Source organism: Anoplophora glabripennis, unplaced genomic scaffold (genome assembly GCF_000390285.2).
Source record: "Anoplophora glabripennis isolate ALB-LARVAE unplaced genomic scaffold, Agla_2.0 scaffold167, whole genome shotgun sequence".
Lineage (NCBI taxonomy): Eukaryota > Metazoa > Arthropoda > Insecta > Coleoptera > Cerambycidae > Anoplophora > Anoplophora glabripennis.
Genome location: NW_019416283.1, coordinates 51,897 through 68,961, shown reverse-complemented (window position 1 = coordinate 68,961; position 17,065 = coordinate 51,897). Strand labels below are relative to the sequence as shown.

The 17,065-nt window shown below is 31.8% G+C and overlaps 1 protein-coding gene across 7 annotated transcripts in view; it reads left to right on the top strand.

The window, feature by feature from the left end:
* Positions 1-306: 306 nt before the first annotated feature.
* LOC108904866 (sodium-independent sulfate anion transporter-like) overlaps positions 307-17,065 on the top strand; it is a 41,312-nt gene continuing 24,553 nt past the window's right edge. For 2 of the 7 annotated variants that reach the window (XM_023457411.1, XM_018707562.1), the window contains exon 1: positions 307-380. In XM_023457411.1, coding sequence (XP_023313179.1) covers positions 314-380 — 67 coding nt within the window. In that variant the 5' untranslated portion in view covers positions 307-313. Of the gene's footprint in view, positions 381-1,898; positions 2,243-14,970; positions 14,990-15,125; positions 15,246-17,065 lie in introns of those variants that run through there. The other 5 variants (XM_023457413.1, XM_018707564.1, XM_023457412.1 and 2 more) reach the window with 3 other exon arrangements.

Sequence of the window (17,065 nt, the reverse complement as noted above, 5' to 3'; positions counted from 1 at the left end):
CATCTGTTAAAGTTAAGGCAGTCAAACTTCTAACACCCTGTATTAAAAACAACAATATATAAAAAATAATAAACTTCACGCCCTATATTTTAGACACATGTTGAATTAATTTTTTTTTCATAAAATAGTTTGAGGAATCACCCTTTGAAATATTTTAAACCCTTTAGGAAACACAATGTGTAGACGAAATATCCCACTGCGAAAATATTTAGATTTACGATTATTGCTACGTTATTATTCGGATTCACTGATAAGAGATGTAAATATTAGATTAAAATTAAATCAAAGATTCCGACCAAACGATTCTTTGTTGATGGTCTCAGTTTCGCTCGAAATGTGGAGAAAAAGAGTGCTTTCCTTGGTTTCACGACAAAATTCTGGTAAGCATACAATTAAAATTAAAAGTCGTCATTTTTTACGGATCAAGGATTCTATAGAGTCAAGAAATTTAGCATCTATAGTAGGATCATATTCGATGCAGTACGCTTTTAAGGGTTTTAGAAATTGAATAATTTCTTTATACATTATGAAAGGACGAAGGGATCAGTTCACGTCTGGCACCCTTGTTCCTACAAAAATTTCTTTATTCTCATAAACTATTTATTTTAAATATAATTTATTATAAATCCAATTTGTTTTTTAAATTCCACATATGTATTACATTTTACCTCTGTACGCGCCACTGTTGTTTACTTGTTTTTTTTTTGAGGCGTCCTCTGATTTACGTCCAAGCTCGCCAGGTTAGTATTTGACGTATAACCGACCACTTTGTACACTCGATGCACCTGGGCGACTATAGCTACTACCAGAACACAGTGCGTATGCAGCGGTATTTCAGATTTTACATTCAATTTCATTTTAAATTTGAAATAGTTCATCTTACGCCTCCTAAAAATGATGACACGATTTTCCTTTGATAAAAGGCCGACAACTTTTTGCTCTACTTTGCATCGAATACGATTCTACTATAGTACTGCTTATTAAAATGGTGGGACACTAATACAAAAAATATATTAAATTCGTTCGATTTGGTATTTTATTGATCACTGACAGTTAAAAATTGAAATACCGTCCGGTAACTCATGATAAGTATAGGTATTATTATGTGTGTTAGAAGTTTGACTGTCTTAATTTTAACAGACGATAGAATACATTAAACTAAACAGTGACTAGGAAGAGTGTGTTTTCTGTGTTTGTGCCATGAAGTGGAGTAAAGAAAAGATTTCCGGAGATTTCCGTTTCTTATTCTTCAAAATTGTATGATGAATAAAAATATATGACGCTGCTGTTAACTGCAATCGCAGTGACGAATCAATTATTGCAGTCAGGTGCATACTGCGAGTTTATGTTCCTGTGTCGTCTCGTAACCTTATTTTGTTACGTTACGGAATGAATGATACGACCAAAACCACACATACTTTCGCAGCGAACCGTGTCACCTTTTGCAACAGGCCGTAACATGTTCGTTGTTACGTTACGGAGTATTGCCACAAGTGGATACCCGCCTTTATAGTTGTTTACAATTTTTCCGTAGGACAAGTCTGACGCGTGTATACGTGGTATGCATCAGCAGGTTAAGCGTTGTTGTCACGTTGCAGTAATGGCAGTCAAATTTCTTACACCCTGTACACTCAAAACTTAAAAAGGACGAACATTCGATTAGGGTTCAATAGCCCTGTTCATTCTACAAAATACGTTTCTTATAAAACAACAGGTTTACTTATAAGTATAATGAATGAAATGTACCACGCGAATATTGAAAGTACTAAATAATTAACCATGCATGGCCTGTAGTATAAAGAACCTTCAATCTCCACATTTCATTGCTTTACATAACAATTACAACATTCGTCAACACATATGATCAATAACGAATATTAATTGCCGTAAATCCATCATGTATCGTGGTACTCGCGGTTGTTCCGTACTATCGAACGAAAATCCCATCTCAGTAACTACCTGTGTCGAAACCGCTGATCAGGAAAATCTTTCAACACGAAAAATTCTAGGAAATTTCGTGTAGTCTCAGTTTTTTGCCGCTGGCCAACACAACAGAGAATAAATTAATTCGCTTGGACAACTACGTTATTCGAATACGATGGTTGTGTTTATTAGGTGATAAAAAGAAACTAGTGCGAGATAGCGAAACACGGAGTTATGATAGTAATTTTTTTTTATGGTTAAATAACAACATTTTTATTTGTGTGCATTGTTAGTTGGAATACCGCAATGGCAATTATAGGTGAGTATTCTTTTTGTTAGAAATTAGAGACAGATTAACGTTTATACTGACTATTTATTTCTATGTTTCATTATACAACATACAGCTCAACAGAAAATATATAGTTTTGTGCATAAAAATAAAATTAAAATAATTTCAAATTTAAACCAAAAACTTAAAAGATGTAGGTATGAATTAGAATTATTTCTTTTATTTAAGGTTAAAAAAGTATGCAAACCCATAAAATATCTAGGTAACTAGAATATTAGAAGGAAATGAACATGCCTAGTTTTGAAAAAATAACAAGAAATACGAAAAAATGAAATGTTAAACATTTTTCAATAATTAAAGTATAGTTTTTCCGAAGTCAATTGAAAAACCTATAATTTCAAGGTATGTACCAGGCTCGGCCGCTAAGCAACTCGGCATTGAAATATTTGAAAAACATGTTCCCATATTTATTTAGCCATACCCATATATAGGTCTGGTCGAACTAAACTAAAGTAAAGCATGGTCAAAGTAAAACGAGCACAGTAGTATTGGGCTTCTAGGCAATAAATCACACAGGCGACAAGTGGTTCATAAATTGCCTAGCAGTGCAGTGCTGCAGTGCGGAATTTGGTGTGAATCAGGCAATTCTAATTTATTATAGGCACTTTCTATCAATCATTCATATTACAGTTGCGAAAGGGAGAAATAAGAGGGATATTTTGTTTACTAATATTATCACAACATGGCATTTTGGAGATCTTTTGAAACGGAACAAAACAAAATTTACCACCAATATAATAAAATTGTTTGAGCACATAAATTATTAAAATATGTTGTTGGCCAAATGAACATACAGGGTGTCCGGAAATTCATGCAACAAAATTTGGGCATAGAATCTTAAGACAAATTTAGGATGCCCATATTTTTTTTTTTGCCAACTGGCCTCCTCTTTCGGAGTTACAGCCCCTTGAAATCTGCCCCTAAGAAGTCTTTTTTATATCTCAAAACCATGTTGTACGAAAATCATTAAATTTGGTACACAGGGGTTTTATGACATGTGGAATCTCACAGTGCTAGCTTTTTGGCGAGAAACCCCCATAAGACGCTTTTTCGTGGACCTCTTGTCTTTGGAACCAGAAAAATTTGGTCGCAAATTAGATTTTTTTAAAAATTATTAGTTAGCTAGAAAGCCATTGAATTTAAAAACTTTTTTGTCTCTTGATATTTGTTTCGTAAAACGCAATGTTTTTGAGGAAAATGGCGAATCACGATATGCATTCGATCACATTTTGACATTTTTCTCGAAAACATTGCGTTTTACGAAAAAAGTATAAAGCGACAAGAAGTTTCTAAATTTAATGGCTTTCTAGCGGACTGATAATTTTTAAGAAATTTAAATATGCCACCAAATTTTTTTGGTTCCAAAGACAAGGGGGCCCACGAAAAATTGTCTTAAGGGGGTTCCCCTCCAAAAAACGTAGCACCATCAGATTCCAGATGTCATAAAACCCCTGTGTACCGAATTTAGTGATTCTCGTACAACAGGGTTCTGAGATATAAAAAAAGGGCCACTTGGCAAAAATAAAAAATACGGATCCCCTAAATTTGTATTAAGAATCTGTGACCAAATTTTGTTGCATAAATTTCGGGACACCCTGTATAATAGAAATTTTCTATACATATACAAATTATTATAATTTTTTACCTTTAGCAGAAAATTTTTTTAGGGACGCCTATGAAACTCATTAAATTTTATTACCCTACGTTTTTTTTGCATATTCAACTGACTTCGAAAGGACTATACCAGTCTTGCCATATAATTTATGTACAGGATAATTCACAAATGGTGACCAAAAATGAAACCTCGACTTTTTTGGTGAATTTTAAGGGGAGTCTGTCCTATGAAGTTTTTATTTAGAATGCTTCGTTAAAAAGATACAGGGTGCTGAACTTCAAAAAACAAGTTTAATTTTTTTAAATAATTTAAAAACTAGTAAGTGAAATAATTTGAAATTGGGTGCATGCATTTATGTAAACATTGTTCAAAATCTGAGGGCTTTTCCTAAAATTTACATGTTCCAGTGGCGGAGATACAGGGCATCGGTGGCATATTTTTCAAAATAGAATGGTATGCCACTGCTTTAAGGTAAAAACCATGATATTTATTTATTCGAATAAAGAAATTAATAACATTAGTCATCATTCTAGTGATTTTATTATTAACACGGGCCCGACATCTTTTTAGTAACGAAAATGTAATTTGTTCAAAAATTATTGTTGCTTGAATCTGATGAAAAGCATTATTTCTTCTAACTGCTCAGAATGTCAAACTTGCTATCGCAGCCCACTACGTAATTTTAAAAAGCATTATATTAAAATATCGAAGTGTGTTCTCAATTCGTTTTTTAAGTTTTACTCGAAAATTTGTAGAAAATTGAAGGATGAATCCGAAAATATCACGGCTTTTAATTAGAAAAATATGCCGCCGATACCCTGTATCTTCGCCACTGGAGCATGTAAATTTTAGGAAAAGGCCTCAGAATTTGGACAATATTTACATAAATACATGTGTCCAATTTCAAATTATTTCACTTACTAGTTTTTAAATTATTTAAAAAAATTTAAAATATTTCCTGTAGGTTAACACCCTGTATCTTTTTAACGAAGCCTCCTAGATAAAAACTTTACAGGAAAGACTCCCCTTAAAATTCACCAAAGAATACGAGGTTTCTCTTTTGGTGCCCATTTGTGAATCACCCTATAAGTTATGATCGTTAATCTTAAATTTTTTATATAAAATTCTATGTTTCAAATATTTAAAAAGTTTTTAATTGATGATATTGTGGAAAATAGCCCAAATGAAAATATACCTTACTTTTGTTCGCCCAGGTATTTTTCAATAAAATAAAAATTATTTTATATTTTATTAGTCAAAATTTATTGAGAAAACTAAAATCAAAATATAGGGAGCAAAATAATTTTAAAACTAAAACAAAAACTTAAAAAATATACATACGAATTTGAAGAATTCTTTATAAGCTTAAAAAAAAACAATTTATAAGCAAAGAAACAATAAAATATCTAACTACCTGTATAATGTTAAAAGAAAATGAACACCTTGTTTTGAAAACGAAAAACAATTACGAAATAATATGAAAATATTAAACATTTTTCAATAATTGAAGTACCTTGATGAATTTTTCATGATAATTCAATTTTATTATCTTTTATAATTCTCTAGTTTATTTTTTTTATTTTCTTATAAATATGTTAGGCCGAGTCTTTTCACATATAATTTATTTAATCTTCAACCTTTAGTTTTTTATATAAAATCACATCTCATTCAAATATTTCTAATTATGTCTTGACCATTTTTAATTGATGATATTGCGGGGAGCAACTACTCCGCGGACTAATACCCTAAATTTTCATTGTTTATTCTCCAAAAACTAGTATACCATTTAATAGAGTTTAAAATATTTTAAGTTTAAACTGTACTTATTCTATACCTACATAAAAATATATGGTAAACATTTTATCACTGTTGTAAGATTTCAACATTTTCTGTTTGTCTAGGTTTGTGTAGTAATTCTTAACAATGAGGCCATTCATGAATCTTATAGTTCATTTCAGAAAAGTATAAGGAGTAACGAAATTTATAATCGTATTTCATAAAGTAAAAATCGTTATAGAATTTAAGCTAGCTAGCAATAATTGTAAAAAAAACTAATGATGGAGAGTAGGACAGGAGAAAAAAAATAACAGTATGATTTTTTAATTTCTTTTTGCATACTAATACATATAAGATATCCAAATAGAATAACATAAATCCAAAAATAATCTTTTATCTATTTAAACTTGGTAATTCCAATATAAATATCGCTTGAAACCATCAGCTCATAAATTTTAGCTCATTGCAGGTTATTGACTTTTTGTTCGTTAAATACATAAATGGTCGTCAAATAATTTATAACGTCTAAAATTGTTCGGAATTGCAACATATTTCAGAATTAATCTAATGCAAAGGAGATTTGTTACAACGCATTGATGGAAAATAATAAAAAAATTGCCGTGGTTTAAAATCCACGACATTTATATGAAAGTCTGTTTACAAACTTGTTTTGAAAATTATTTTCCCTTCGCCAATTTTTATACGGAATTTCTTAGCAATAATATAGAATTTCATTAAGTAATTGTACAGAACATTTTATCTCTTAAACGAAGTTAATAAGTGACAATCCATTTAGAATAAGGAAAAAGCATATTCTCATTACATTACTAAAATTTACACACCTTTCAATATAAGTACAGAAAATCGCGTACAGTACTATGTATAAACATTATCACATCCCGCAGAATGCTTTTAAGAAACTATTAACACGTTAATTTAATCATAATTATTAAGTATTTTTATACAAAATATTCTACAAAACAGAAAAAGTACATTCAGATGTTTACACATGGGCGCCCAAGTTTTCCTTGATCTTTCACTGCGAAAAATTAAGTAAATCCTTGTATTTCAATATTTTTGTAGTTAAACGGATTTTCTTGTTATATCATATCTTACTAAAAGTGCGATTTCTTGTCTATAAAACGTCAGCCTTAATGGATAAATGACTCAGAAGGCTATTTGCAGACAAAAGTAGCAAGGATATGATTACCATGAAAGGTCACTGTCGAGACAGACATGGCATAATTTACACGCTTACTTGGTGTCAACAACGACTACAAATGAATAAATCTAATTAATTATGATTTCTGAATCTCAGTTATTTCCAAATTATGTTTGGAAAAAGTATAAGGTCAGTATATCGATCTTGTGACCCTTTTCAAAATTTGTTTTTGTTTATTATTTTATCACATAAATGTCGCGGCAATGATCCGCAAATTTAAAATGAATGGTGTTATTGCCCGGAAGTTATCTTTACAATATATCTGAACACGCTATTAAAACAAATAGGAATAAGTCAAGATCAAGAACCTTTCATCAGACTTGGTTAAATTCTTTTACCCCACTTTCCATTGCGGACCAAAGAAGTGAAAAAAACACACTTCAAAGGGTTAAGGACGGCGTCCCAAAAGACCTATAGCCCCAGAGCGGCTAACCCGAGCGCGAGGCGAGACATTAGAATTTTCACCTCACTTTTGAAAATTTCGCTGTCGCATTCCAAACCACTCCAAGCAGCCCCAAAACAACCTCTACACGAAGGTCGACTCTTGACGAGGGCCAATGTCGTCAATAGCCTCCTTCCGAAAAATGCGGCGCGAAAATTTGACGTTTTCACCGATGTTTCCAATTTTCCAGCTGTCGCGCCCAAAAACTGCTCCACGCAGCTCCAACCACCTGGATGCAGCAACCCTCATCCATGACAGCGCGATTTACATGCCGTGACCGAAAATTCGGAAATTCTAAAAATTTCCAAATATTACGAAATTCGGACTTAATCAACACTACGCCTTGTCCATCATTAATCTGAACAATCCAGGAAGATTCATTATTCCGGAGAGGCCATAACCAACGCAGCGGTTTGCAGCCATGGTTTTGGTAGCCGCCTCAGACCGGAGGGACGAGAGAGCCATCCGCTTACCAAAGGGAGCGAAAATCCAGTTGTGATTGAACGTCAACTCGTGACATGTGCACTTCTTTAAGCAGGGACGGAATCCTTCCCAGAGCGTGTACTCGCCATATATTTTGAACTCTATAGCTTGTACGCTTACTTTCCTCTTTCGTATTGTGTAACCTAGGTCAGTCCTTGCCTACGACCCCTAAGGATACCCAGCTCATTAGCTGCAATAGCTCGCCCTCCTACGAGGCGCAACTTGCAGGTTTCCATTAGAGACCTCAGAACCAGATCTTTAAGTGCTTAGCCACCAAAGAGATTACCGAGTCCTAGTACTCGAAGTGCTTAATAAAATCCTAAGATTTTTTAGAATCAGTACAAAAGTCCATTATACAGTTGAAACCCTACTTGAACTAAAACAGTAAGTGAAGTACAACTTCTGTGTCTTGGATTACAAATTAGATTGTGGACTCTTCCTTAGCAGCCAACAACCTCGTCATCCATGGAGGAAGAACACAATTCTCAGAGCCATCCAAATGCACAATTGGTTGATAAACAATGTTTATTATGAATTAACAATAAGGTTTTATTAAAGAAACAAACAAACGAGGTCAGGTAGAATGTTCTTTTATTTTATATTTATGTTAGTATTTGACATTTTGCGCAGTGTGGCATGAGCTAGAATGGTAGTTATCATAGAAAAATGGGAAGCAGAAATTTTTTAAGCATCTAGCTTTCTTTCTTTTTCTTATCTCGAAAATTATGAACAAATGAAATATTATAAGAACTGTATGTAGGAATATTCTTCAAGTGCTTAATTAACATTTTGAACTAGAGAACATAAAAAGTTTCGGTAAATTCCACAAAGGGTAGAGAAGCATGGAAACTGTGCGATGAAAGAACAGTCTTTCAAAATGTTAACGAAATTTGCTTCGACATCGACATTTTGAAAACAAAATGCGCCTGTAAAAATATAATATTTACACGACATGCTAGATGCTTAAAAAATTTCTTCCCATGTTTCTGTGATAACTATCATTCTAACTTATGCCACAGTGCGTAAAATGTCAAATACTAAAAATAAAATAAAAAACCTACCTGACCTCGTTTGTTTTTTTAAAGAAACTTCATTGTTAATTCATAATAAATATTGTTTATTGTGCATTTTAATGAAATAATTGAAACATATAGATAAGTAGTCATTAGAATATTTCGTTTGTTCATAATTTTCGAGATGAGAAAAAGAATAAAAAAACCATATGTTGCGTTTTGAAAAAAAGAAAATGTCACGCAACGAGACTCTAACCACCGATATCTAACTGCAGACCCGAACGCTACCAATTAGGCCACGCTCCCAGTTGAAGAATCTGTCGCATCTAGTGAATCTGTCGCATCTAATGGATTTAGCTGTCAGGTAAAACTTCATAATCGATTATCTCTGTATGTTGAGAATTGGAACGGGAACCTAGTGCACATAGATATAAAATAGTAAAAAGAACGTTAGAAACGTAAATAAAAGATTGAGTTGTTTGTTTTCATAATTCGTCAGTCTTGTCATTATTTTTATGTAAAGTCATTTTTCTGTAAAGGCATTAATTAAAAAATAAAAACTCGTTTTTGTTAAACGAAGAAATCGCATTTTGCACTACAAATAGAGTCCACAAAACCTATATGTTTTATAAACATATACGGTAATTTATGAACATTGCGTCGAAATACTTCGGAAAATTCTTATTCAAGGTCCAAACTACACGTACCATAAATATCAAAAATTACAAAAATCCGATTACCTTACCTTCTCCTTGTAAATTGCTGTCAAGTTGTTTATTATGCATTAAGAAGTTTTTTATCTAGTAACCCATGCGATAACAAATCAGTCACAACAAATATTTAATAACAGCATTTAATAGACATCTTTGCATCAAAATACAATGAAACAAACAGAAAAACAAACAAGAAATTAACATAAAATTTACATTTTTCAACTAAATCTCCATTTAATTGAATGCATTTATTGTATCGTCTTTCAATGTATGCCATGACATTAGACCATAATTGATGTGGAGCAATTTCAGCGCATGCCTCTCTTATTCTTTCGCGCAGTTCTTTTGCGTTGGTTGGACGAGTGTAATAAACTTTTTCTTTAATAAACCCCCATAGAAAAAAATCTAGGTAGTCCAGGCGGTATCTGTTTTAAAAAGGGTATACTTGGGTAAAACGCATATGATCGGAAATTTTTGCTTTAACGGCTTCTAAATAACATCAGAAATGATAATTTTTCTATGCAAATAAAAAAAACGTAGGCTTAATTGTTATTGCAAAAAAGTATAAAAAAACAGCAAAAAATTTAATTTTTTCTTGGATTTCTCGTCGAGAACTTAGCAACTATTCATTTTAGACAAAAATGGAAGAGGAAAGTTTTATAACGTAAATTTCACTAGTGAGCTAATAAATTTGATATTTTCATCTTTTGTTCAGGTGACTCATCATCTGCGACTTAAGTAATTGCAAAGCCTGCTATTAGGAATATTGTTCATCAATATGGAGGTGTGTTATTAAAGCATGTTTAAATAAAACAAAGATTGCCACTATTATGAACAACTCTGGGTTAACATTTATAAAATTTTTAGCGACAAGGCAACATTTACAAAAATATTCATTCAATTAAATGGAGATTTAGTTGAAAAATCCAGAATTTAAAGTTAATTCATGTGTGTTAATTTTATTTTATTGTTTTTTGTAAATTTTATGTTAATTAATCGCTTGTTTTTCTGTTTGTTTCATTGTATTTTGATATAAGGATGTTTATTAAATGTTGTTATTAAATATTTGTTATGATTGATTTGTTATCGCATGGGTTAATAGATAAAAAGCTTTTTGATGCATAATAAACAACTTGACAGCTATTTAGCCCTAGAATCGTTAATGTTGAATATTTTTTTATGAAATTTGGTACAGATCTATTTCAGGGAACGCCGAATCCAGTGGCTTACGCAGATTTTTTCTAAAAAAAATGGCTAATATAGATTCTGGATTTTTCAGCCTCTGAATCTGATCTAGTAGGCCTTAGTTTTAAAAAATACTGGACGCCGGTTGGCTCCAAAATACACCTTTCCGCCCTCCACATTTCAAAAAAAATTTCGTCAAAATCGCTCCATAAATAAAAATGTTATCAAGGTGGCCCGCTTTCAAATGGACCACTCTGTATATGGGGCGTTCCACGCCAAATCGGACGGTTTGAAAAATTTTAATTTTCGATTTCCTTAATTTTTTTATATTTTTTAGTACCCCTCAAAAAAGCCTTTCTGGTAAATTTTCAGATTTTTTTGATTACTTGTTCAAAAGATATAAAATTTTTTAAAAAACGCTCTTTTTTTGGTTTTTTGATCATAACTTTCTTAATAATGGTCCAAATTAAAGCTTTTTTTTATAAAAATATTTGTTTTTAGATGGCCTTTACAGATAAAAATACAAAATTCAAATTCAGTGTTTTTGATTAAGATTTTTAAATTTAAAATTTTAAATCGTGTTTTTGAAAGTGAGTGTATCTTTCGATTTTTGTGAAAATTTTCTATTTCAAACTACTATTCTTTTAACAACTTTTAGGACCGGTCCGGTCGTGGGCCCTCCATAATTACTATTTTTTTTTTGATTTTTGAAATTTAAAACAAAATTTTTCTCTATAAATCATTATAAGTACCGATTTTTGTATACCCTTTTTTACTTATTTTAAATTAATATTAATACTTTTTAATTATTAATAGGTGTTTAAAATCAATAAGTAAACGTAGTCTATTTATAAACAATGATAACAAACGTTTTTATTTATTTTCGTGTTCTTTTAAAAATTGTTGCAAAATTATTTTATCATTTTTTTTTTGTTGCAAAGTATTTTTTTTTATTTAAATAATAGTATCTTTATGAATTTCTATTCTATTTAAAAAGAGTCGCACATCTTATGATTATTATTGATGTCAAATTTTCACCTGAGAAACACTATTTAGATGCAAAAGAAAAATTAAATTTGCGATACAATATAGGGACCCAAAAATTTCATTCAATCATTCTAAGGAGCAATGGAAATATATTAGGTAAGGAGTATTCTAGTTTACAAAATAATATTTTGTTCCTTGGAATGATTGAATGAAATTTTGGGTTTGTTTGGGTTTGGCTGTATTGTAACGCAAATCTAATATTTTTTGCATCTAAATAGTGTTTCTCAGCTGAAAATTTGACAGCAATATTCATAAGATGTGCGACTCTTTTTAAATTGGATAGAAATTCATAAAGATACTATTATTTAAATAAAAAAATACTTTGCAACAAAAAATAGCATTGATAAAATGATTTTTAAAAGAACACGAAAATAAATAAACGTTTGTTATAATTGTTTATAAATAGACAACGTTTAATTATTGATTTTAAACACCTATTAATAATTAAAAAGTATTCAAATTAATTTAAAATAAGTAAAAAGAAAGTAGACAGTGACAAAAATCAGTACTTAGATACTAGATATATTTTTTTAATTTTCAAAAATCAAAAAAAAAAATTGTAATTATGGAGGGCCCATGACCGGACCGGTCCTAAAAGTTGTTAAAAGAATAGTAGTTTGAAATAAAATATTTTCACAAAAATCGAAAGATACACTCACTTTCAAAAATACGATTTAAAATTTCATACTCAAAAATCTTAATCAAAAACAATTTGAATATTTTTTTTGTATTTTTATCTGTAAAGGTCATCTAAAAACAAAGATTTTTATAAAAAAAAGCTTTAATTTGGACCATTATTAAGAAAGTTACCGACCAAAAAACCAAAAAAGAGAGTTTTTTTTGAAAATTTTATAACTTTTGAACAAGTAATCAAAAAAATCTGAAAATTTACCAGAAAGGATTTTTTGAGGAGTACTAAAAAATATAAAAAAATTAAGGAAATCGAAAATTTAAATTTTTCGAACCGTCCGATTTGGCGTGGAATGCCCCATATATTCTCTGATAGTCAAGCTGCAATTAAAGCTTTGGGCGCACACAAGATAAGTTCAAAACTGGTGTGGGATTGTTTACAAATGCTGACTGAACTGGCCACCAACAATACAGTCAGACTGTGTTGGATAAAGGCATTTGTGAAAATGAGAAAGCGGATGAACTTGCTAGGAAGGGATCCGAGACAGAGTTCATTGGCCCGAAGTATTTCTGTGGCACATCTCCCAGTGTGGTCAGGCGGGCTCTGGGCAAATGTACTGAGACAGAACACAGGAAATACTGGACTTCAAGGCCAGGACAGAGCCATTCTATGGAGCTCATGGAATATCCTTCGAAGGAAAGAGCAAACGAATTACTGAGCTTGAACAAAATCCGGCTCAGGAGAGTGACAGGACTCATAACGGGACACTGTCACTTTAGGAAACATCTACATAAGCTAAAGCTTGTAGACAGTCCGGTCTGCCGAGGATGTGACTCGGCGAATGAAATTTCTCTGCATATCCTTGGCGAGTGTCCGAGATTTGCACGTAGTAGAATGGCGCTCTTGGTGAAACCTTATTTGGAACCCAAGGAGAGAAGTGTCAGCAAGGAAGCTTTTGGACCTGGTCAAAACTACTTGCTGACTAGGACTAGTAGTAGGACGCACAATATTCCTAATTAGGCCGCAGTGCTATGGGACTTATTAGGACCAATTACTAGGAAGAAAAAGAAGAAGGAATCTTACATAGATTTGAAGTATAATAAAAATAGGATTAGCGAAATAAGAATATTTAAAATTCCCCACATTACTAGAAAATCGATCTGTAAACATGACCTATGAACTAGTGCTCTTGCTACTATTTATGCCATGAAACAACCTGTAGCGACTCGTGAGTATAATTTTAATACAAATTTAATTAGATTACATTGACCTATTGATTAATATTTTGATAATGTAAAAAATATATGCAGTTAGGTACCGAAACGAACTACAAAAGATAAAACAGTTTGTTGATGCGATATATAAAGATGTTCTGGTCTCCTCCTCGATTCGTTTGTACTGATCAGTATCATGAGCCTTTTTGAACGAGTTGTATTACCATTTGGCTGCTCTGAAGTAGTAGTATTTTGTCCAGGGAATCAAACGGCAAATTCAAATACGGTGTAAGTACTTACGTGGTGCGAGCAAAGGGGAATAAAATTAAGCAAAAAGTTACAGTTCTGGCAAAAATATTGAAAAAATTACTAGTTCACCTGGGAATCTGGGCTAACTAGATTAATATCGAAACACAGACGTTTACATGAACCGACGACTGAAGAAACAACCAATTTTGTACAAAAATAGCGAACAAAATGTTCAGACTAGTAATATTCAGTGATATTTAAAGAACAATGGATCCGATTGGGCTTTGTTTCAGATATCTAGCTAAATAGTTAGTAATAATTTAGATTTTAAATAAGTTAGCGGTACTCGAACAATGGCGTGTATTATTACAACATATTTTGTCATCTCGAGACAAATCTTACTAAGGTAAACTTTTGCGAATCGGCTTTTTTTTTCCCAGTAAAAAATAGTTTCACCGTTCGTAAACAACGTACATATCATATTTATTCGTACGGTTATGAAGACCAGAATTAATAAAGTAGGGATATACAAAACAGTAGCACATTATTAAGGTGACGTTTCTATGGGCAATTTTTTGTTCAGCGTTGTAGAAAATTCAAGCAAGTTAGAAACAATATCTCTTCACTGTACCAGTTATATAAGTTTTCTTCAAGGTATAAGACAACTGACAATATACATTCAAAATAAGCGGAAAAAGCATATTTTTAGCTCGTATGTTTATCTTAAGTTTCCTGAACTTGGCACGCCTGTTGAACGTACAAAAAATCTCGTACGGTACTATAAACGTAATCACACCCCGCAGAACGCTTTTAAGAAACTATTAACACATGTGTTAATGACAATTATTGAGTATCTTTACCAATTTGCTGGACAAAATAGAAAAGATACATTTTCTGATGTTTACATGTTCTCCGTGATGCGAAAAATTAAAGCTAGTTGCTCTAGTTTAGCGTTCCGCTTCGTCACTTCCTACAAGTAATAAAAAATTACACTGGAACAAAAAATTGAACATATACGGAACACTTTTGAACGTGAAAATCCTGTAGTACCACCTTTAACAATTATTTTAACTGCGCTCGCGGACTAATATACATATACTAGGAACTACTAAGGAACTACACCATGTGTAAGTAAAGTTGAAATACCGATAACACTTTATTTCGTTAATTATACATACTTTTCTAACGAGTCGCTACTTACCTTCGAATGCAGAATGCGCATTCACAACATGTTTTTGTTTTTATTATGCCGCCATTCTACGAATCGCTGATGATAACTTTCACGGTTTTTATTTTCTGCCTTGTCTCGCGTACAAGATAGTGAGTGTTACGTTGTGAAGAGGAATATGAGAGAAAAGAATAAGAAGAATATTTTCAAGACATGTGAGTATGTTATGAATTTTCCAATGTGTCTCTGAAAATAGGCTAGCTTTGCGTTTTGGAACCGACAACCGTAGGATTAGATTTAGTAATTCAGACATGATAAATTAGTTCTCATAGTTCTGCATTTTACGAGGTACTTTTTCAGTAGGTACTAATGTCTCTAATTTAAACTAATTTGCAAAAATTTTTGGAAATATTTTTACAGTTGCAACAAATATTTATTTTAAATTATTTGGCGATTATTTACCTTGTTATATTCTACATTATCCGTAAAATACATCATTATATAAATTCATTTTGATATAGTTATAGCAAATAAAAGTAATAACCGCCTATGTTGACATACACATTATTTAAATTTTTTGCATATTCGTTAAACAAGCATTTGGCAATCTTGCGAATTGCTTCAGTGCATATGATGCAATTTAAAAAAATCGGTCAGTCGCTTTTACAAGCGGGTTTTCAAATAATGAATTAATTAATTTAATTAATTGCTAAAATTTAAATTAAAAATAGTTGTGGTTTAGGTAACCTAAATGTTTATGATAATAGAATTAACCAATTCTTTCATAAATAAAGGATAACAATAACAATAGCAATATTTTTCTAAATTTTGTTTAGTGCATTATAAAAAGATTTCAAATAATTTTTTTTAATTTCAAATTTACAACCTGGATTTTTTTTTAATTTTTTAGCCTTAGTTGTAAAATGAAATATACGACGCACGAGCGGGATATAGTTATATATTATTACATATTCGGAAAGCTTATAAAAAGAGCTTTAAGTTAAAAGAAAATCGTCAAGATTCGTTGAAAAACAACGGAGTTACAGACTGTCAAATATATTATTTTCAAGTGAATTTCCCTGTTTTAACGCCAGGACTATGAATATTATCGTCATTTTCTTCGGACTTACTGTCGTTCGTTTCCCCCACCCTTCTGCCGCGCCACGGCTCGCCGAAAATCAAGCAACCCACTGACTTTTGACAATATTTCTTATACACTTAACATACTTCCACACATAAAATATTTTTACCTGAGAAAGTACTCGGGTTGCCGGTTGTGATAGTATTTTTTTTGTCGCTACTAACCTAATTTGTTTAACAATCGGCCGTCAACTTTGACAGTGTGTAACTCCGTTGTTTTTCAACGAATCTTGATGATTTTTTAACTTTGAGCTCTGTTCATAAGCTTTCCGAATATATATACAGGGTGGTCCGAATTTTATGCAGGAAACTTCGAGGGTAGATGGATCTCTTTAAAATAATCTGTGTTTGCCTTATAAACATAGGTCTGGAACGGCCCCGTTTTAGAAACACAGGGTGCTGAGGTTTTAAAAAAATATTAATTTTTGTTTATATCGCACATTACTTCACAGGTGGTGTAAATAATTTTGTTGATGTGCTTCAAATTGCAGAACGGCGAATCTTAGGGAAAAAATTAAAGTCACCTTTTTTACGTATTTTGTGCATTAAAATATAAATCAGTTACAATGACATATAAAAAATGCAGTGGCGTAGGTTTTTTTGTAAAAAAGGGGTGACCCCTGTCCAGTTGTACACCACTGGTCGAACCTTTAAAGCTCATATTTCAGGGAATATAAGGCCTACTATTATACATTATATGTACCAAATTTTATTGAGATCGGTTAATAGATTCCGGAGATATAAACAAAAAATCTATTTACTTTGACAACTTCAACACCCTGTATCTCTAAAACGATGCCGTTCCAGACCTATGTTTATAAGGCAAACACATATTATTTTAAAGACATCTATCTGCCCCCGAAGTTTCCTGCATAAAGTTCGGACCACCCTGTAT